This window comes from Rhinoraja longicauda, chromosome 18 (genome assembly GCF_053455715.1).
Source record: "Rhinoraja longicauda isolate Sanriku21f chromosome 18, sRhiLon1.1, whole genome shotgun sequence".
Lineage (NCBI taxonomy): Eukaryota > Metazoa > Chordata > Chondrichthyes > Rajiformes > Arhynchobatidae > Rhinoraja > Rhinoraja longicauda.
The window spans coordinates 41,700,822-41,724,278 of record NC_135970.1 but is presented as its reverse complement, the minus strand read 5'-3'; the positions used below and the strand labels follow the sequence as shown (position 1 = coordinate 41,724,278).

The 23,457-nt window shown below is 46.0% G+C and overlaps 1 protein-coding gene across 1 annotated transcript in view; it reads right to left on the bottom strand.

Moving 5' to 3' along the window:
• LOC144602149 (doublecortin domain-containing protein 1-like) overlaps positions 1-23,457 on the bottom strand; it is a 309,816-nt gene that overhangs the window by 51,682 nt on the left and 234,677 nt on the right. The window contains exons 23-34 of the mRNA XM_078414883.1: positions 20,772-20,894; positions 18,975-19,074; positions 17,651-17,786; positions 15,358-15,535; positions 13,924-14,079; positions 11,356-11,556; positions 9,781-9,895; positions 8,279-8,449; positions 6,478-6,663; positions 5,507-5,710; positions 3,570-3,735; positions 2,650-2,778 (exon numbers count right to left, since the gene is read on the bottom strand). Of these exons, the coding sequence (XP_078271009.1) occupies positions 2,650-2,778; positions 3,570-3,735; positions 5,507-5,710; positions 6,478-6,663; positions 8,279-8,449; positions 9,781-9,895; positions 11,356-11,556; positions 13,924-14,079; positions 15,358-15,535; positions 17,651-17,786; positions 18,975-19,074; positions 20,772-20,894 (1,865 nt within the window). The remainder of the gene's footprint in view (positions 1-2,649; positions 2,779-3,569; positions 3,736-5,506; positions 5,711-6,477; positions 6,664-8,278; positions 8,450-9,780; positions 9,896-11,355; positions 11,557-13,923; positions 14,080-15,357; positions 15,536-17,650; positions 17,787-18,974; positions 19,075-20,771; positions 20,895-23,457) is intronic.

The following is a 23,457-nucleotide window of genomic DNA, read 5'->3' as shown; positions in this document are numbered from 1 at the left end:
GGCAGGAAACATGTTCCCAATGTTGGGGGAGTCCAGAACAAGGGGCCACAGTTTAAGAATAAGGGGAAGGCCATTTAGAACGGAGATGAGGAAAAACCTTTTCAGTCAGAGAGTTGTAAATCTGTGGAATTCTCTGCCTCAGAAGGCAGTGGAGGCCAGTTCTCTGAATGCATTCAAGAGAGAGCTAGATAGAGCTCTTAAGGATAGCGGAGTCAGGGGGTATGGGAAGAAGGCAGGAACGGGGTACTGATTGAGAATGATCAGCCATGATCACATTGAATGGCGGTGCTGGCTCGAAGGGCCGAATGGCCTACTCCTGTGTCTATTGTCTATTGTGTGGGAGAAACCGAAGATCTCGGAGAAAACCCATGCAGGTCACAGGGAGAGTGTACAAACTCCATACAGACAGCACCCGTAGTTGGGATGGAGCCCGGGTCTCCGGCGCTGCATTCGCTGTAAGGCGGCAACTCTACCACTGCGCCACCGTGCCCGCTCTATGCTTTACTTCCAATAGTCTCCGTACCTCCAGTCTTCACCTGGTGGGTTAACTCATGTTAAATTTCACTTGGAGATTAAATATGGTCGAAGAAGTCATAACCTGCCTTCTGGGCATGAGCTTTCTGACAGGTCTCAGAAGAGTGGGCAGGCCTATCATGGAGTTGCAAATGGTATTGGGGGATAGAATTCTCCTCGATGTTTTTTACCCAATTCTCTGTGCATTCCCAGCGTTTCCTGTTGTAAACCTAATGAGACACACGGGACTGCCGATGCTGGAAGCTGAGGCAATAAACTATCAGACTGCAGATGCTGGAAACTGGAGAAACAGGCAATCAAATGCAGTCACTCTCATCACACACAGGTTCATGGCCGCTTCTCGGATCAAGGGCATGAGCACATTCTCAGGTCTGGCACTGCCCATAATTAACCCTAATGCACGAACGGAGCAATGGCGTGGGAGTGTTGCACGCTCAGGGGCGACACCTTTGCAGATGAGATGACTGACTGATTAATGTACAAAACGAGCAGCCAACCTCTTCAATGTCAGGGTCTCTCATCAATCACGACTAGGGTTGCCAACTGTCCCGTATTAGCCGAGACATCCCGTATTTTGGGCTAAATTTGTTTGTCCCGTACGGGACCGCCCTTATCCCGTATTAGGCCCGGGGGACGCTGTAGGCCCCGACACTGTAGGCTCGGGGGCCGCTGTAGGCCTGGACATTGAAAGCCCGGGGACCGCAGTAGGCCCGGACACTGTAGGCCCGGGAGATACTGTAGGCCTGGACACTGTAGGCCCGGACACTGTAGGCCCGGACACTGTAGGCTCAGGGGCCACTGTAGGCCCGGACTGGAGGCCCGGGAGCTGCTGTAGGCCTGGACACTGTAGGCCCGGACACTGTAGGCCCAGACACCGTAGGCCCGGACACTGTAGGCCCGGGGGGCGCTGTAGGCCCGGACACTGTAGGCCTGGACACTGTAGGCTAATGGAGTGTGTTCAGGGAGTGGGGCTGAGTGTGTTCGCCTAACGGAGGTTGCATAGCAACCAGTAGTATAAGAAAATAACTGCAGATGCTGGTACAAATCGAAGGTATTTATTCACAAAATGCTGGAGTAACTCAGCAGGTCAGGCAGCATCTCGGGAGAGAAGGAATGGGTGACGTTTCGGGTCGAGACCCTTCTTCAGACTGATGTCGGGGGGGCGGGACAAAGGAAGGATGTAGGTGGAGACAGGAAGATAGAGGGAGATCTGGGAAGGAGGAGGGGAAGAGAGGGACAGAGGAACTATCTAAAGTTGGAGAAGTCGATGTTCATACCACCGGGCTGCAAGCTGCCCAGGCAAAATATGAGGTGCTGTTCCTCCAATTTCCGGCGGGCCTCACTATGGCACTGGAGGAGGCCCATGACAGAAAGGTCAGACTGGGAATGGGAGGGGGAGTTGAAGTGCTCGGCCACCGGGAGATCAGGTTGGTTAATGCGGACCGAGCGCAGGTGTTGAGCGAAGCGATCGCCGAGCCTGCGTTTGGTTTCGCCGATGTAAATAAGTTGACATCTAGAGCAGCAGATGCAATAGATGAGGTTGGAGGAGGTGCAGGTGAACCTTTGTCTCACCTGGAAAGACTGTTTGGGTCCTTGGATGGAGTTGAGGGGGGAGGTAAAGGGACAGGTGTTGCATCTCGTGCGGTTGCAGGGGAAAGTGCCTGGGGATGGGGCGGTTTGGGTAACAACCCACCTCCCGGCCTAGGCGGCCACCATTGGTGGAGCGGGAGCACGTGGCCGATCGCTGGGTGAGGTCACGTGAGGCGCGGGGCGGTGACGTCACATTTTGTCCCTTATTTGGGAGTTAGAAAGTTGGCAACCCTAATCACGATGTAAAGTGATATTGTGCCGCTTGTTATCTTCCTGTGACATAGAAGGAGGCCATTCAGCCCACTGACTTTATGTTGGCTTTCAAGGTAATCTGCAAGAGCACAAGAAAATGGGAAGCATGTGTGGGCCTGCCTGCAGGCTGTGATCAGAAACATTACCACTTCCTTCCCCCCACAGATGCTGCTTGACCCACTGAGTTCCTTCTGCAAATTGTTTGTTGGAGTTTTTTGCTAGATATGCTACAGGTATTTTAGAAACTAGGAAAATCAATTTTGAAGCACTTACCACTGAGGGGTACAAAGGGTTCTCCACAAGACACCCAGACCTCGGGAGGGTTTCTGATCGTTGGGTTTATTTTAAAGTCTTCACGGATGTCCGGGTCGTTACTCTCGGGAGTCAATAACTTTGCCCCATCTAGCAGTGAAAGGAGCAGAGAAATTATCTGCTCAACATTAGTGGGAAGTATACAAGAATAGTTACAGCATGCAGCGTCTGGCAGAGAACCATTCCACGAGCCCTCAGGATGGTGCAGTAACTAAGCTATCAAGCATTGCTCTGCAAGGTTTCTGAACAGTCCTTCTGTTAGCTAGGCTACTGTTTGATTTAGCTTCTACCCCATTGAGGATATTGGACTTTGTCCAAAGAGCTGATGCGTTACAATACTGAGAACTATATTCTGCACTCTGTGTATGTTACCCTCTGCTCTATCGATTGTACGAGTTTGACATGATTGTATATATTATGGCACATTTGATCTGTTTGGATAGCGAGCAAGACAAGGCTTTGACTGTAAAACTCCACATTAAGGACCTCCGCCACCCTCAGCACGGGGAATCTCAGAGAGTAACCACTCTCCAAGAGTAGATGTGTCCATGTGCCTACGTTTTAAATGCTGGGACTTTTATAGAACACTCGACCAAGTGGACCCGTTTGGCCCAAACCTCTCCTGCATTGGTGCAGCACTCTCTCCTCCCCCCCCCCCCCCCCCCTCCAACCCCCCTCCCCCACTAGCTATTGTACTGCCCTAGCTTTACCACATCCCAAGTTGCTAAGTGTAGCCGGAACAGGAGAGGCCAGTTGAACAGGCATGGGATGGACCATAAAATGCCATTACCCTGCCTAGATATTAGAGGCAATAAATTGTTTGTTAAATCACACGGATATTTCTTTGTTCTCCCCGTTGATCATTCCCTTTGGCTTCCTACCTTTCTTTTCTTTAGCTTGTTTCAATTCCAGCTCTTTTTGCTGTGAGGTGTCGTTGATCGTCCATGCTAGCAGCTCAGCAATAGTCAGGACCAGGCTTCCATCAGCGGTGTACAGTCGGCGTGCAGGCCTGGTTAGCTTGAGTCTTTCAGTACACAGGGCAAGCAACTGGATCAAGGCAAGTAGGGGGTTAGCACAGATATACACGCTGAGAAAGAAAGAAACTGTTACTGTCGATCATGATTCCAGAACATTCTTCCCTCTAATACTTAAGAGAATGATTAACAACTTCAATAGTTTAATACTGTTAAATCATTTGAAGAAGGATCTCAACCCGAAACGTCACCTATCCATGTTCTCCAGAGATGCTGCCTGACCCGCTGAGTTACCCCAGCACTCTGTGAAATGTCACCTATCCATGTTCTCCAGAGAGGCTGCCTGACCCGTTGAGTTACTCCAGCACTCTGTGAAATGTCACCTATCCATGTTCTCCAGAGATCTCTGGAGAGAAGGAATGACTGACGTTTCAGGTCGAGACCCTTCCTGCGGTCGAGATACCAAACTCGCTTATTGAAGTCTCCATCCAACCCACCACAATCAATCTCCTCCAGCACTCCGACTACAAAAGATCTCGCCACCACGCACACCAAGAGAGCCAAGTCAAGAGTCAAGAGTGTTTTATTGTCATTATGTCCCAGATAGAACAATGAAACTCCTACTTGCAGCAGCACAACAGCACATCAGAATAACAGACCAGCATCGAGCCCCTCCACAACGCCCTCACATTCAATCTCCGCCACCATCATAATTGGCCTCCACTGCCATCCCCACTACAATCCACCTCCTCCGCCATACCCCATCACAACCAGACCTCTTCAGCTCCTGCCAAACCCAGTCGAGTTCCTTCACCCCGTTCCCATCGCACCTCATCACCACATTCCCGCTGTGATCTATCACCTCCACCATCGCCATTGCCGTGTAACTCATTCCTCCCCCACCCCCGCCTCGGCTCCACAGCTACCCATCTCCCCCCCCCCCCCCCACCCCTCCCCGTCTTGATCCACCCTCGAACTGTTCCTCCCTCCAACCCTCACAACAATCAACCTCTCACCCACCCCTCCCGATCCACACACATTCCCCCAAACAAATCTGAAGCATTTTTCAAGCTACTAACAACAATAATCAAATGTTTTGTGATATTCATTAATGACTGGATACAGCATATATTCTATTTGCTTAGTAATAGAGTGAGAGTGATTTTTAAATGAAATGAATGTATGTGGGGTGATACAATATGGCCAGCTATTGAGAAGGGACATTTCTGATATATGGAGATCCGAACTAGAGTAGGTGGTGATTGCTGGTGGGCACAGACTTGGTGAGCCCAAGGGCCTGTTTTCAAGCTTTGTATCTCTAAACTAAAACTTAAACTAATCAGGCAATTTCCTCTCCCCCCCCCCATTATGAGAATTCACACCAGTGAATGTTTCAAGTGTAGATTGCACTGATGTGTTCAGCATGGTGGCGCAGCGGTAGAGTTGCTGCCTTACAGCGCTTACAGCACCAGAGACCCGGGTTCTATCCTGACTGCGGGCGCTGTCTGTACGGAGTTTGTACGTTCTCCCCGTGACCGGCGTGGGTATTCTCTGAGAACTTCAGTTTCCTCCCACACTCCAAAGACCTACAGGTTTGTAGGTTAATTGGCTTGGTGTAAATATAAAAATGGACCCTAGTGTAAGATAGTGTTAAACGTGCAGGGATCGCTGGTCAGTGCAGACGCAGTGGGCCGAAGGACCTGTTTCCGCGCTGTACCTCTAAACACTAAAAAGTGGGATGCTTCACCAGAACAAAATTAAATGGCCAGTCCTTAATTTTCACAGGGCTGATGAGTGATTTCTGTCTTATTTGAGAATATGTTTACTTATCCTGGCTTTATTACCAAGGAAAACGTTGTTCCAATGATCAATTCACCGTTCTTATTTTCAGCACCGTTTCGATAGGCCAGCATTCGAACTGCTAACTGGGTCTTGGCAGCCGAGATATCCCGTGCAACCGTCTGCACTGATGTCTCCACCCGCAAGCAACTTACTTTTGTTTCCAAGTGGCCCAAAGTATTTATGGCTTCAGAAGTGGAAAGGTCAACCTACAAACAAGAGAATTAACAGCTTTGCAGATTTAGACAATAGACAATAGACAATAGGTGCAGGAGGAGGCCATTCTGCCCTTCGAGCCAGCACCACCATTCAATGTGATCATGGCTGATAATTCTCAATCAGTACCCTGTTCCTGCCTTCTACCCATACCGAAGGTATTTATTCACAAAATGCTGGAGTAACTCAGCAGGTCAGGCAGCATCTCGGGAGAGAAGGAATGGGTGACGTTTCGGGTCGAGACCCTTCTTCAGTCTGATGAAGGAACAAAGACTCTTTAAGCCGGATTGAAGAATTGTTTCAAATTTCATCGTCCCTGAATTCAGTAATCCCGTCCCTGAATTACTGAACATCCCTAAGAATATCCTTCCTCAAATCTGGAGACCAAAACTGGACACAGTACTCCAGGTGCGGTCTCACTAGGGCCCTGTACAACTTTCATATGGGATACCTCAAAAAAAGATAGCCAACTTGGTGCCAACTCTTCACCCAAATACACAGGATGTCTGCACTCCATCATCTGATATCTTACACATTCTAAACTTACAACTACATTGGCTGATGCAGTAGAGTTGGGGCCCACTATTAGACTGTAACTCAGATTGATCAGTACGAGTGTCAGGGGTTATGGGGAGAAGGCAGGAGAATGGGGTTAGGAGAGAGAGATAGATCAGCCATGATTGAATGGCGGAGTAGACTTGATGGGCCGAATGGCCTAATTCTGCTCCTATCACGTGAACTTATGAAAGCAGAGCATTACCTTTGGAACTCTGAGGCACCTGAAGGGTCCTGTTTCTTCCACGTGGCTCCCTTTGCAGCCTGTGGCGCAGATGAACGAGGCACCTTGTTGCTGCTTGGTCAGAACATTCTTTCCCCTCAATGCCCTGCTACAGGCCAAACAAACCACTGTTCTCCGCTGTGTTTTGGGGTGTGTGAAGTAATAACCCTAACGGAAGAGTAAAACAAGGCGTTTATTGCTGCCCAACACAGACGAGCGGGAATATCTGCAAGGATTGTGTATGGGTACAACATTACAATGCAGATATCTGTTATCCACCGACACCACCAAGCAGTAGAGGTACAGGAATATCAGGAAGGACTGAGCTGTCCAGTGACTTTTTCTCAGAAAAGGCGAGTCTGAGAGGTGTCAATGTGAGGAAGATGTTTCCACTTGCAGCAAAGTTTAAAATGAGAAACCATAAATATACCAAAGGCACTCATAAATCCTGAAATTCAAAGAAAATTAATTATCCATCAGGTGATTAGAATGCAAAGCTTACGAACATAGAGTCACACAGCTAGGGTTGCCAACATCTAACTCCCAAATAAGGTGATGTCACCGCCCTGCGCCCCACGTGACCTCACCCAGCCAACGGCCACGTGCTCTCGCTCCACCAATGGCGGCCGCCCGGGCCGGGAGGTGGGTTGCTACGCAACCCTCGTTTGGCGAACACACTCGGCCCTGCTGCCCGAACACACCCCGTTAGCCTACACTATCTGGGCCTACAGCGCCCCCCAGGCCTACAGTGTCCGGGCCTACAGCGCCCCCCAGGCCTACAGTGTCCAGGCCTACAGTGTCCGGGCCTATAGCGCTCCCCGGGCCTAATAGATAATAGACAATAGACAATAAGTGCAGGAGTAGGTCATTCGGCCCTTCGAGCCAGCACCACCATTCAATGTGATCATGGCTGATCATTCTCAATCAGTACCCCGTTCCTGCCTTCTCCCCATACCCCCTGACTCCGCTATCCTTAAGAGCTCTATCTTACTATCTTACTTACTCTATGGTTACTTAGCATTATGATTATAAATGTATTATATATATTTATAAAATTATTGTTATAATATCTTAATTTATAATATATTATATTGTATTATTAATTATAATATATGTATAACATATCAATAATAATATTTATGGTTATATATTTTTTAGAGTTCTTTAATGTTCCCGGACCTGTTAAGCTACAACAAATAAGAATTTCAATTGTTATAGGAAAGAACTGCAGATGCTCTTTGCTCTTCGAAGGTATCAATGCTGGAGTAACTCAGCGGGTCAGGCAGCATCTGTGAAGAACATGGATAGGTGACGTTTCACAGAGTGCTGGAGTAACTCAGCAGGTCAGGCAGCATCTGTGAAGAACATGGATAGGTGACGTTTCACAGAGAGCTGGAGTAACTCAGCGGGTCAGGCAGCATCTGTGGAGAACATGGATAGGTGACGTTTCACAGAGAGCTGGAGTAACTCAGCGGGTCAGGCAGCATCTGTGGAGAACATGGATAGGTGACATTTCACAGAGAGCTGGAGTAACTCAGCGGGCCAGGCAGCATCTCTGGAGAGAAGGAATTGCTGACGTTTCGGGTCAAGACCCTTCTTCAGACTTCCAGAATTGCAAGGAACAAAGACTCTTTAAGCCGGATTGAAGAATCGTTTCAAATTTCATTGCCGGCGGACTGATGTAACAGCTCCAGATATTCATGCAACTAGAAATACAGGTCAACCAAAAGATGCAAAACAATTTGTAACAGTGATATCGGAGAGAGGCGACCGTATTACTTACAGGCTGCTCTGTTTCCCGCGGTCCACAGATGGAGAAGGTGCAGACACCAGCCTGGTTTGCTGCCGTAACTTCATTGTCCAATACAGAGGTAGAAAAAACACTTAGCACTCTCCTCTCTGGTACCCAGAGCCACCTCTGATTGGCCACGCCGTTGCTGCATCCCTTGTAGTTCTGAGGCGAGATGTTACATTGCAGTAAAGTCATGTCAGGCACAGAGAAATATTCGTAGCTCCTGTCACAATACCGAATATTTTGAGATATAATGAATTTTCTTTCTAATGGTTCAGTAAGTGGCACTTTTGCTGGTGAGTCACAAGATTCTAGGTTTACGTCCCATTCCAGAGACTCCGCCATGTGAGAGATATTTCAATGCGGCACTGTTTCATTGCCAGTCTGTGATCTACATTACCTTACGCAGGTTAATGTTTCAATATAATTATACAGATCCACCATCGATTTTCTGGCAGCCTGTGGACTGGAGCCTCCTTTGAGGCCGACAAGATTACGAGAGCGCGGGTGAAAGTCTCCCTGAAAAGGTGGTGCCGAGGCCGGGTGAGGCGGCGTGCCGATCTTGACCTCATGGGCGTGCCGATCAGCGGGACGACTTTGCCCCCTGTGGCTGGGACTCTGGAACACCAGCCCAGCCCAGCCGGCAGATCCGTTCCCACAGCCGAATTCCACGGCTGACTTCGCGGGCCGTGACTCGGCCCACCAAAGCCATGACCTCTGTTGATCCAGCGTAAAGGATAATACGGCAAGGCTCAATAGACAATAGACAATAGACAATAGGTGCAGGAGGAGGCCTGAGGTACGAAGACTATTGGAAGTAAAGCATAGAGCGGGCACGGTGGTGCAGCGGTAGAGTTGCCGCCGTACAGCGAATGCAGCTCCGGAGACCCGGGTTCCATCCCAACTACGGGTGCTGTCTGTACAGAGTTTGTACACTCTCCCTGTGACCTGCATGGGTTTTCTCCGAGATCTTCGGATTCTCCCACACAATAGACAATAGACAATAGGTGCAGGAGTAGGCCATTCGGCCCTTCGAGCCAGCACCACCATTCAATGTGATCATGGCTGATCACTCTCAATCAGTACCCCGTTCCTGCCTTCTCCCCATAGCCCCTGACTCCGCTATCCTTAAGCGCTCTATCTAGCTCTCTCTTGAATGCATTCAGAGAATTGGCTTCCACTGCCTTCTGAGGCAGAGAATTCCACAGATTCACAACTCTCTGACTGAAAAAGTTTCACCTCATCTCCGTTCTAAATGGCCTACCCCTTATTCTTAAACTGTGGCCCCTAGTTCTGGACTCCCCCAACATTGGGAACATGTTTCCTGCCTCTAACATGTCCAACCCCTTAATAATCTTATATGTTTCAATAAGATCCCCTCTCATCCTTCTAAATCTCAGTGCTCTGGCACAAAGGCTGCTGGAAAATCGGTGGTGGGCCCATGCAGCTTAAAACAAACGAATAATAATTGTGAAAACTGAAACTTTGCTAACCTGAAGAATGACTGAACATCCCTGAAGCTCCATCGCGCTCCTGCTGGTACCTGGTGTAATTTGGGGCATTGAGACTGCCAGCACAAGGTCAGGATTGGCCAGTAAATGGAATGTCCTGCGGATTGACAATGCACACTGGTTCAGCCGATATTCTGTAGTGAAACCACAGCTTTCACGTGACACAAACTTAGAATGGTTGAATGAATCAGACCTTAATACTGGAATTAAATGCAAGAATATAAGAAGGAATAGAACAGAAATATGCAAAATATCTTCTCAAGGAAGACTTTTACATCTCAAGAAATTCATGCCTAAACATTTATTTAAACGCTTTCCTGACCAATCCTCATTTCCCGGATTTCCAATGTTCCAAGGATCTATTTATCCGAGCCTTGAATATACTCAAAGGCTAGGATAGATACTCCTAAGGGGGAAATTACAAAGACTTGCATCTCTCTCAACATCTCGGTCTAAAAAGACAACCTTTTACCTTTATCGGAGCTCCAGTCTTTAGACATCAGACATTAGAGACACAGCGCGGAAACAAGCCCTTCAGTCCATGAAGTCCGCGCTGACCCACGATAACCCTGTACACTAACACTATCTGACACACGCGAGACAATTTACAATTTTACCAAAGTCAATTAACCTGCAAACCTGTACGTCCTTGGAGTGTGGGAGGAAACCGGAGCACCCGGAGAAAACCCTCACAGTCACGGGGAGAACGTACAATCTCCATACAGACACCATCCATGGTCAGGATCCAACCCGGGTCTCTGGCGCTGTTAGGCAGCGGCTCTAACACTCTGGCACTGTGCCACCCCAAGGGAAGACAATCACCCCGTTGTGAAGCTTTATAAGACCTACCTATCATTCAATGAGATCACCTTTCATTTAAACTTTGGAGGACATTTCTCCAATCCAGCTCTCCCAAAAAGGCAATATTCTCTTCCCACAGGTACCTGGTGAACCTTCATTTAACACATGCATTTGTTTCTTTTGATAAAAAGACCAAAACTGTTCTGGTCCCAAAAGCTTTACATCAAAGTAGCAAGGGCCCATTATTCCATGCAACATTTGGAAATAGAAGTGGTCTTATCGTATCGCAGAGCAGGTAAGGGTGGTATCTCACAGCTCCAGTGACACTGGTTCAATCCTGACCTTCGGTGCAGTTTGCACTTTCCCCTAGATGATCCAGATTCCTCCCACATCCCATAGGTTCGTTGCTCGGTAGGTTAACTGACTGTTAAAAGATGCTAGGGAGCAAGAAGGAAGGCAGCAAACATCAACCAAAGTACTTCCAGATCAACAGAAGCAACAGGCCAGTGAGCATGTCCCCCTTTTCACTGACAAACCTGCCCATTATTCGCCAGGTGAGATTCCGTGAGTGGCCCAAGTTGCTCACACATGACATTACCACAATGTCCAGCATGCACCCTATACGGGAAGAACAAACGCTCAAATGTGAGCACTTCATGCACAAAGACTGCCTTCCATTTAGCGATCGTGCTCTAAAATCATCTCCTTAACCTAGCATGCCCACAGCTCTGCCATGCTATTGAGGTGGTCTTTCACCTGCTTCCATCTGATAACTTCCATCGTTGAAAGATGTCATCAGCTTTCTTCTCCACCAATGTCACCTCCATGCCTGCCTGTGCATTCGTCTCAGGAACCCCCACGACAAGCCAAGGATAGTTACAGTTGATGATGTGTCCATCTTGGAACTGGAACTGCTGCTGATGTACCTTTTGGGGCCTAAGAGATTTTTTCGAGGGCCTGCAAGGGAAAGTTAACTAAACATTAGAACATTAGAATTAGAAGATCAATCAGGTTTGCTCTGTCATTTAGCAAGATGATGATTAATCTGATTCCACTTTCCCACCTGATTCCCCAAAACCTTTGATGAAGCAATAGTCCAAATGTCTGCTGACCTCAGCTTTGAATATGTTCATTGATGCCTCTTACACACATCTTTGGAAGAGGTACAATTAACCTCTCTGATGACCCTCTGACTATCCTTGACATGACTTTGCTGGCTTTACCTTGCACTAAACGTTATTCCCTTATTATGTATACATACACTTGTAAATGGTTCGATTGTAATCATGTATTGTCTTTCCGCTGACTGGATAGCATGCACCAAAAGCTTTTCACTGTACCTCGGTACAGGTGACAATAAACTAAACTGAACTGAAGCATCTCTGGAAATGCCAAAGATTCACCACACTCACGGCAGAAATCCCTCTTCATCACTATTTTATGTAGAGCTCATATTTTGAAACGATTCCTTCTCGTTATAGTCATTCAGCACGGAAACAGGCCCCTCAGTCCAACCCATCTCTGCTGACCAAGATGCCTGATGTTCCTCACAGTAAAGCCCTTTCATCCCAGGAATCACCTTAATGAATCAGTTGTGAAGGGACATCAATGTAGGAATATCCCCCCCTTAAATACGGAAACCAAGGCTATATACAGAGACCGTGAATTACATTCATTAACTGAACCGCTGAGAAGCTCACTCCCCACTCACCCCAATGGACCAGGGGTTAGACAATAGACAACAGGTGCAGGAGGAACCGCCATTCAATGTGATCATGGTTGATCATCCACAATCAGTACCCCGGTTTGGTTTCTGAACCTTAGAATGGGTTTTTCAAAGACTAACATAAAGATGATAAAAGTATATAAAGTTATGAGAACATAGATAGGGTAGATAAAACCTTTTTGTTCCCCCAGGGTAGAATTGTCAAAAGACTAAAGGGCATTGCTTTAAAGTGAGAGGGGCAAAGTTCAGAGGAGATATGTAGGGCATGTTTTGTATACAGTGGGTTGCCTGGAGTTTGCTGCTGGGGGTGGTGGTGAAGGCAGATACAGCAGTGGTGTTTAAGAGGCATTTAGATAGTCACATGGATGTGCAGGGAATAGAGACATGGATCACATGCAGGATAGAAAATTGGTTGACAGACAGAAGGCAAAGAGTGGGGATAAATGGGTCCCTTTCGGAATGGCGGGCAGTGACCAGTGGGGTACCGCAAGGTTCGGTGCTGGGACCCCAGCTATTTACGATATACATTAATGACTTAGACGAAGGGATTAAAAGTACCATTAGCAAATTTGCAGATGATACTAAGTTGGGGGGTAGTGTGAATTGTGAGGAAGATGCAATAAGGCTGCAGGGTGACTTGGACAGGTTGTGTGAGTGGGCGGATACATGGCAGATGCAGTTTAATGTAGATAAGTGTGAGGTTATTCACTTTGGAAGTAAGAATAGAAAGGCAGATTATTATCTGAATGGTGTCAAGTTAGGAGGAGGGGGAGTTCAACGAGATCTGGGTGTCCTAGTGCATCAGTCAATGAAAGGAAGCATGCAGGTACAGCAGGCAGTGAAGAAAGCCAATGGAATGTTGGCCTTCGTAACAAGAGGAGTTGAGTATAGGAGCAAAGAGGTCCTTCTACAGTTGTACCGGGCCCTGGTGAGACCGCACCTGGAGTACTGTGTGCAGTTTTGGTCTCCAAATTTGAGGAAGGATTTGAGGGCGTGCAGCGTAGGTTCACTAGGTTAATTCCCGGAATGGCGGGACTGTCGTATGTTGAAAGGCTGGAGCGATTGGGCTTGTATACACTGGAATTTAGAAGGATGAGGGGGGATCTTATTGAAACATATAAGATAATTAGGGGATTGGACACATTAGAGGCAGATGTTCCCAATGTTGGGGGAGTCCAGGACAAGGGGCCACAGTTTAAGAATAAGGGGTAGGCCATTTAGAACGGAGATGAGGAAGAACTTTTTCAGTCAGAGGGTGGTGAAGGTGTGGAATTCTCTGCCTCAGAAGGCAGTGGAGGCCAGTTCGTTGGATGCTTTCAAGAGAGAGCTGGATAGAGCTCTTAAGGATAGCGGAGTGAGGGGGTATGGGGAGAAGGCAGGAACGGGGTACTGATTGAGAGTGATCAGCCATGATCGCATTGAATGGCGGTGCTGGCTCGAAGGGCTGAATGGCCTACTCCTGCACCTATTGTCTATTGTCTATTGAAAGGATTAGTTTAACTTGGCATCTGCTCGGTTTGGAAGCAACGTTGCAACAAATCCCAGCATTGCAACTCATGTCCACATCTACTGAATGAATTTTTAAAATGGTGCATAACCTGTATTTATTGTACAAATCGATGTTTGTAAACGATCGCCCATCTTCTTGCTGTGAGACCTCATCATCATCCAATGCCTTTGAATTTCTTTCCCACAGATAAAGTCCTTTGGGTTGCTGAGCGTCAAGAAGAAAATGTGTCCTGGTGTGTGCATCGCTGGAAGAAACGCAGAGAACCATGGCCAACTACTTCATGCAAAACATCATCTCACCGTAGAGCGAGTCTTCTGCACAAACCTTCAGTAGGTCTGCTGGCGACTGTGCCCACAACTGGGTAATCCAGGGCTGGAGGATATAGCACAGTCCTGGGACACCTGAAGGCTCTTCATGGGTTGAAGCTCAAAGCTTCATGTTCCCTTACTCTCTGGATAGAGAGTACTCCAAGTGAACCTGCACTGGTTGCATCCAACACACAAAGTGGGTCAGGAGCAGAAGTAAGCCATTCATCCCATCGTCTACTCCGCCATTCAATCATGGCTGACCTCTCTCTCCCTCCTAGCCCCATTCCCCTGCCTTCTCCCCATAACCCCTGACATCCATACTAATCAATAACCTGTCAATTTCCGCCTTAAAAATATCCATTGGTCTGGGTATGGTAATGCCAATGCACAGGAATGCACGAGGCTGCAGAGAGGGGTGGACCCAGCCCAGCCCATCATGGGCACTGCCCTCCCCATGCTTAAAGGTATAGACATGAGGTGCTGGCAGCATCCATCATGAAGGCAGCATCTATCATGAAGGCAGCATCTATCATGACGGATTCCCAGCATCCAGGCCATGTCCTCCTCGCTGCTACCACTGGGGGGAGGTACAGAAGCCTGAAGACCCACGCCACCAGCGTCAGCAACAGCTACTTTCTTACAACCAACCTCCACAACTCTAATCCTGCCTCAACAATGGAACACCACCATAGACTGGTTTTCTAATGTCAAAGTAGTGTCATGGAGTATCCCTAATGTTTCTTTCCTTGTTCTTACTGTGTAAAATAATGTGAGGCGTGGATAGGGTGGACAGCCAGAACTTATCTCCCAGATTGGAAATGTCAAAGACTAGAGGGCGTAGCTTTAAGGTGAGAGGGGCAAAGTTTAAAGGAGATGAAGTGGTGGGAGTCTGGAATGTGCTGCCAGGAGTGGTGTTGGAGGTGGATATGACGGTGTTGTTTAAGAGGCGTTTGGATGGGCATGTGTGCATGCAGAGAATGGGGGAATATGGAGAATGTGCAGACAGAGGAGATCGGTTTAACTTAGTATCACGTCCAGTACAGACATCATGGGATGAAAGACCAGTTCCTGAGCTGTGCTGTTATGTGTGTTCTCTGTTCTATAACAACTGAAATGTATTGTCTTATTCTTCGTTCAAAATTGCAATTATACTTTTCTAACACAAAATCTTTGCCAATTTATGCACTCCAAAGGTTTTGGTTAGAATGACCTACAGTAAATCAGTAAAGAAGTTTTCATCCCTGTTATGGTCTTCCTCGGTTGTTAGGAAACAAGTCCGGTCTTGCTTCTCTGGTTCAGAAGAGATATCTTCACCATCAATGGATACAGCACATTCAGCCAATGCCAACTTGGCTCCAGCAACCAGATTACCCACAACCGTAAGGACCAAACCTGCATGGGAACAAAAACATGTCAAATGGGATGCTAAATGCCCTATTTTCAGACGACCATTAATTACATTCTTTGTGCAGGAAAGAACTGCAGATGCTGGTTTAAATCGAAGGTAGACACAAAATGCTGCAGTAACTCAGCGGGTCAGGCAGCATCTCTGGGGAGAAGGAATGGGTGACGTTTCGGGTCGAGACCCTTCTTCAGACTGACATTCTTTACCTGTTTTTTGTTCGTTCACTTATTTCTATAATCTAATGGTATCCCAATGGACTTTAAAGAAATTGAAGTACTGTTGAAGATTTGTGACTAAACTAGGAAACACAGCAAGGTCCCTCTGACATTAGGGGATAATGAGAAGATGCTCAGATTCTCATCGATTGAGGAATAAGTAATGGTTGGAGCATTGGTAGTAATTCTCCACGTCTTTGCAATAATGCCATGAGATCCTTGTACTTCCATGCAAGTTCATTTACGTTCATTAGATTCTCCAAAGGTGCTTCTCAGTACATGTGACAATAAGAAACCAATACCAATAATGTTTTCCACACTTGTTCTTAGCAATGCACAATCGAAGTTCTTTGTCAAGTGTTTATCAAAGTTCTTTGTCAATCTTTCGCCATCCTTGGTACTTCCTGAATTCTTCAAATCCTCAGCGTTACTGTTCTTGGCAACATAATTATCCTGGTATATTAATCTAATAATATCTTTAAGCTTATCCATGAACTTTACCCATGGGATTTTCACAGTACTTTTGTTACGAATTACAAAATATTTCTTTAATTGTTTGCTGTTCCTTATTACAAAGCATTTGAATTAAATATCCACAGTTAACTAAGCCAATTCATCTCTCAAATCGACCCAATTAGCTTTGGTTTTCAAGATTCTACTTTCGAACTAATTTGGAGCACTCTTAGAATGAATACAGCATTCTCAAATATTATGATAATTTTTTCCCAACCATGATACATGACATTATAGCTCCCAAATTATATAATGGTGAATTTTTGATTTTAGCTTGGGGCTATTTAATTAATACCGCGGAAACCGGTCCTTTGCCCCACCGAGTCCGCGCTGACCAGCGATCCCCATGCACTAACACTATCCTAGAACTCTACGGACAATTTAACCGAGCCAGCTAATCTACAAACCTGTACGTCTTTCGAGTGTGAGAGGAAACTGGAGTTCCTGGGGAAAACCCATGCAGGTTACGGAGAGAACGAACAAACTCCGTATAGACAGCACCCGTAGTGAGGATCGAATCTGGGTCTCTGGCGCTGTAAGGCAGCAACTCTACCACTTGCCACCCTTGTATCAGCAGAACAACATTGGAGTTCAGCTGGTACAGCTATATGGACAGCTAGAACATTTGAAAGTGGGGAACAGTAAGAAAAGCTTGGGATATTTGCCCTGGAGGATACTCAACTAGGATATTTGTGGTTACTCCTGTCCCAAGGTAATCAAAGTCAACTGTTTTGTAAAAGATAAATCATATTTCATCTAGTTATTTTTCTTCAAAGAACTAGCATGGGTAGAGGGAACCAGTGGATGTACCGTACTTGGATTTCCAACACACATTTGATAAGGGAAAAATGGAAAATAAAGATGATCATCTAGGAGATGACATGTAGGCTTGAATAAAGAATGGCTGAGAATCAGGAAAAGGGTATAAATGGATATTTGATTGGTTAGAGTACATAGAGTCATTGAGTTACACTTTGCAGAAAAAGGCCTTTCAGTCTAACTGGTCCATGTCAATTCAGCTGACTACCTGCGCTAGTCCTGTTGGCCTTTATTTGGCCCATATCTTCTACATGTATCTGTCCAGATGTCTTTTGAACATTGTAACTGTACCTGCTTTTACTTCTGGCAGCTCATTCCTCAAAAGGGTGGAGTCGGCCAAGTAAATAATCTTTGATTTTTCTAAAGGCTGCCGTGGGTAAATTATTGATAAGCAAGGAAATGAAAGGTCGCCTTGGGGTAGACGAGAATGCGGCAAGAATCAGTTCAGACGCGCTCTTACGGACAGACACCCACCCTCACTGGGCCAAGTGGTTTCCTCCTGCCCACAAGTTGTACATTCCCATCTCACCAGATGAATGTGAAAGAGCCCGTTACCTTCTGGGTTACGCATGGCGCAGTAACTGCGGATCAGAGCAACGTCTGATGTCAAACTTTTAAGGCAAAGACGTTTCTTCTTCTCGACAGAGATGACTTTAGGATCTGTCCAAGCCTCCCCACAGGACACATAAATCTACAAATAAAGATTACAGGCGAGATTAAAGCATAAAAGCAATTAAATCCAGTTTTTTTAAAAACCTGGCACTTTGTATATGAATGTGTTCTATCACAAGTTGAGTAGAAAAGTTGTGCTTGGAATTTGAGACTCTCGTACTTTTGACATGTTTCTTATAAACATAACACAACACTCGTAAGGTATTGCAGCATCACGGCTGGTTTACAACGGATAAATATCGGGACGCTATTTCTATCAGCGACTGGATCATGATCTGAGGACCCAGGTTTCAAGTGATGGAGAAGAAATACAAGGGGAATGTGGGGTGAGCAGTTACGCTTGGACGGATTGTGGAAACAATTCAACAGGACTTTCAGTCGGATGTTGGAAGGAGAATAATTGCGGGGCTTCAGGACAAAGCCATGGCAACATAGGTGGTCGGATTGTTCTCCGAGATGCATACCTTCACTCAGTAGACCAGATGGACTCCTTCTACTGCAGAGATTCAACAGGATTACACAAGGACTCAGAAGGTTAAATTATGATGTCATAAGCTTCACGCGTTGTCCGCAGGGGTTAGAAGCTTGAAAGGTAGATTTATCCAAGTGTTTAATGTTAAAACAATTTGAATAGAAAGGTGTGTCGGAAAAAAAAGTGCAGATGCTGGTTTAAATCGAAGGTAGACACAAAATGCTGGAGTAACTCAGCGGGTCAGGCAACAACTCTGGAGAGAAGGAATGGGTGACGTTTCGGCTCGAGACCCTTCTTCATTCTGAATGACCCGCTGAGTTACTCCAGCATTTTGTGTCTACCTTTGAATAGAAAGGAGCATGTGTACGTATCAACAATGAACACAAAATATGTTCAAAGTGCTGGAGGAATTCAGCAGATCAGGCAGCATCAGGGGAGGAGATTATTAGGCTATGTTTTGGGTTGGGTTGGTTTAGGAAGAGAATCGGAACCGTCCTTTCATTAAAAAAAGAGTGGCAGATGGATGGAATTCTTTCCCTATTTTTCCCACCTAACCCACACCACCATACCTCCTCACACCAAGGAAGGTGTGTAAATGGTAGGACACTGAAGTTAAAACCATCGAGAACAAAGACTAATAAACAGATCAGACGTCATTCTACTGAATGGTGAATCAGGGTCAAGGGATTGAAAGATCTTCTCAGTACTTACGTTCTGTTCTGTAATCAAACTTACCAACTGATCCCTCTGGAGATCTGTCAGAAGAGTCTGCTCCTGTCCAGTTTCATCAAACATTCTGCGGGCTGCGAAGGGCAGTCCCAACATTGAGGTGCATCTGCAGTGAAAAGCCAGCCAACTCATTATGTCAACGACCATCCAGAAAGTATCTCTGATCTCATTGATATTAGGGATAGATGACCCTTGTACCCTTATTTCTGAATGAAAGTTTCACCATATGTGATGAGATCTTTATGGCCAGAAATATTATTGATTTCAATGGAAAAATCTGTTGCTGATGCAACAGTGATTTTATAACATTATACTAATTAGGGATTCAGCTTAGAACAGGCATTTTGAGTGGCATGGACTGAGGGGCCTGTTTACATGCTGAATTACTCTGTGACTGTAAAGCAAATATTACCTTGCCTAGTGCAAATTTAGGTTGTCTTCATGATGATACGGTCCATCAACCCAATGCTGATTCGCCAACAACCCACTTATTCAAGGGGCAAATCACAGCGGTCAATTAACCAGTGAACCAACCCATCTTCGGGATGTGGGAGATACCTGGAGCACTCTGAGGAATCTGATGCTGTCATGGGGAGATACAGATAAAATCCACTCCTGTACATCGAGCATGCCGCAAGAAATTGCAGCGATTTGTGGACGCAGCCCAGACCATCACACTAACCAACCTCCCTTCCATTGACTCCATCTACACCTCACGCTGCCTCGGCAAGGCCTGCAGCATAATCAAGAACTCATCGCACCCCGGTCACTCCCTCTTCTTCCCTCTCCCATCAGGCAAAAGGTAAAGAAGTGTGAAAACACACACCCCCAGATTCAGGGACAGTTTCTTCCCAGCTGTTATCAGGCAACTGAACCATCCTACCACAACCAGAGAGCAGTGCTGAACTACTATCTACCTCTTTGGTGACCCTCGGACTATCCTTGATCGGACTTTGCTGGCTTTACCGTGCACTAAACGTTATTCCCTCATCATATATCTATACACAGTGAATAGATCGATTGTATTCATGTATTGTCTTTCTGCTGACTGGTTAGCGCGCAACAAAAGCTTTTTACTGTACCTCGGTACATGTGACAATAAACAAAACTGGACTGAAACTGTGCGGGCCAACCGGACATTGGACCTTGGAAATGGCACCAGAACATGGTGGTTCCTGCATGTGTGATATGTGCAAAAGGCATTTCACTGTGCAGTTACATACGTGACACATAAAGCACCATTGAACCATTGAGTGAACCGTTGAGATGATCATGGGAGCTGTGAGGCAGCAGCACTAACTACTACAACATGTCGTTCCAAAGGAGCAGCAGAGAATGACTTTGACCCTCACCTCTGAATCATATGCCCAGCCCACCTCCACACCTTTCCGCAAAGATACATTTTACGTTCCCCCCCCCCCCCCCCCCCCCTCCAATGTGTTCTAAAAACTTTCCAGCTTCCCCTTTCTTTTATTTAATTGCTTTACTTTTCTTACTGCTGCACTTTTGCCTCTTTGTTTATCCTATTTATCTTTTGGTTAAGGAGTTACATTTGGCACAGATGCCCTGTGGGATCATCAGCTTGCATTTTGGACTTTTGGCAGGTGTTTCCCCGATCCTGCCAATCCTAGACCAATTATTGTCACATTAGAACAGGAAAACCATTCACCAAAGATGAATCTGTCCTGAAACAAGGTGCATCATAGTGGGACAATGAGTCAGAGAAGGTGAAAATGGGCATTTCTTAAGTAGGTCCAATACAATATCAAAATCTCTTTTAAAGTAATATGTGGGCGGTGTTACCTCTCCAAGAACTGCTGAAACTCAACCTGGTGAGCTTGAATTGAATTGGCCTCTTGTGTATTTTTTCTCATCTGTAAGTCATGGCTCCTTCTCCGCTGAATCTTTTTCTTTGCAACACTGCAGCCGGAAATTTAAACAAAAGAGCACTTTATTATTGACAAATTCAAGTAGTTCATCGTGTGAATACAGGCCAGCAATAATGACTGTCATGGCAACTTCGGTCCTTCCCACTGAAGTCCTCTCCGCTTGCCACCACTTCACAGAGGAGTGGAGTGAACGTTCTTGACGCAAACTAACACCAGAGAGATCTTCACGACGTTTCAGTTTAATTAGTCATTTATTGAAGTAGTGTTACAAACAGATTTGTATTTCTCCCGTCATAGTTCTGGTAAGAACTGTATCTCGCCATAGCTTCTCTGCATCTGCCCCTCCTATCTCTGCATTCCCAATTATACTCCTAATTCTGGGTCCTTCCAGTACGTTATGCCCATATATGCCCATATATGTATTCATCTCACGTCAACCCCCAAGTGTCCAAAAATAATACAGCAAGATACAAAATAATATGATATTGTAGTAAACCGAGCATTGTGAATCAAATGGGTTTTATTAATGAAACAATGGTTGAACACACACGCGCTTAGTTAGGAGAACAGTTAGGTGCTTGATGCTGTTGAGAGGAGCACCACACATCAGTCCACTCGTGGGCTCGAGCTGAGCTTCTCATTGTCAACTGTCAACTGTCATCTCCAACTGTCAACACTCATCTCCAACCGTCAACTGCCATCTCCCTGTCACGTGATCATTCCAGTTCTGGTGTCCAAGGTTCGATCAGTAAGTGGCTTGACCCCCAGGTGGCGCCACAATATGCTAAACAGCTAATAAACACAAATGGCTCCTACAATGATAATTTAATCCCAGTGTACTATTTTCTGAGGTAGACACAAAATGCTGTAGTAACTCAGCGGGTCAGGCAGCATCTGTGGAGAGAAGGAATGGGTGACGTCACCCATTCTTTCTCTCCAGAGATGCTGCCTGACCCGCTGAGTTACTCCAGCATTTTGTGTCTACCTCCGATTTAAACCACCATCTGCAGTTTTCTTTCCTACGTATGATCTTCAGATGCAGGTATGTGTTCTCAGAGTGATGTTTTGTAGTGTAAATACCCACCCTGAGACAAGACTGGTACATTCACTGACATGAGCTGGTGAATATAATCGGTTACAGTATCAGTATGCAGTGTGTTCTTTGTAGACAAACAGATGCCCAACCTCATATTGTTCCTTGCCGTTGGTGTCTATGGCAGATTGTTGCCCTCTAAGCTGTTTATAGACCTTACCACCTAATTTAATACATTTTATGTTTTAAACTTTAGTAATCTTTTTGTAATGTTAAAAATTCTAAAAATTTGAAGCACTAAGCTTACGTCACGAAAAATGCACCATCAGTATGTACTCTAACCGACACTGTTAGTTTCCGCTGGTATAATTTGTGCTTGCAATCACACTGAGATGCTTTAATAGATTGTATTGTATCAGTAATATAATGTCTGGCATGTCAGTCACAGATGTTCAAGTTGCCAGATTAGCGTAATTATACAATATGTTTCTGATCTTGAGGCATTAAACATGGAGTGGAAGCGACTTTTCCACTCTCTCAAGGGGAATCTGTTTAGATCCTGCATTGATATGGAAAATAAACACAGAATGTCACAGCACAGGAACAGGGCCTTTGACTCACAATGTCCATCCTGGACATGTTGCCAAGTTAAACTAATCTCCTCCGAATGCTGAAGGATCCATATCTCTCCATTCCCTGCTTATCTGGGTGCCTATCGTAAAACCGTTTAAATGTCACTGGTATCTGCATCCACCACCACCCACCCCAGTAGCTGTACCAGGCACCACTGCTCTCTGTGTAAAAGACTTGCCACACACATCTCCTTTAAGCTTTGCGCCTCTCATCTTAAAGCTACGCCCTCTGGTCTTTGACATTTCCACTCTGGAATAAAGACTCTCTCTACCCTTTCAAACCCTCTCATAATTTTATATACTTCTAGCGGGTCTTCTCTCAACCTCCAATATACCAGAGAAAACAGTTCAAGTTTGTCCAATATCTCTAATCTCTAATCCAGACAGCATTCTGGTAAACCTCTTCCCGGAAACCTCCCCATCCTTCCTGTATTGGGGTGGTGGGGACTGTGACATAACCTCCCTGGCACTAACTCCGTGAAATGTGCTGCGATTAGGTCCCCAGGAAGCTGACAGTTTGCTTGTTAAACATCTGGCTTTAAATCCAGAACACAAATCACACAGCACATTGGGAGCAACGAAGGCAGTACCAGGAATAAACCGTTCAGTTTCTTGAGTGTTTACAGCTAACCCGGATCTCTATTTTAACACACACATATTGGTTCCATTTCTGTTCATTACGTTGCTTAAGAGAAGTTATTGGATTTTTATCTGATGTGTTGAACCAGGGTTTGATCCCGACCACAGGTGCTGTCTGTACGGAGTTTGCACGTTCACCCCGTGATCACATTTTGCAACTCTTCCATTCTTTTGCCTCACATCGTTGGATGCTTTCAAGAGAGAGCTGGATAGAGCTCTTAAGGATAGCGGAGTGAGGGGGTATGGGGAGAAGGCAGGAACGGGGTACTGATTGAGAGTGATCAGCCATGATCACA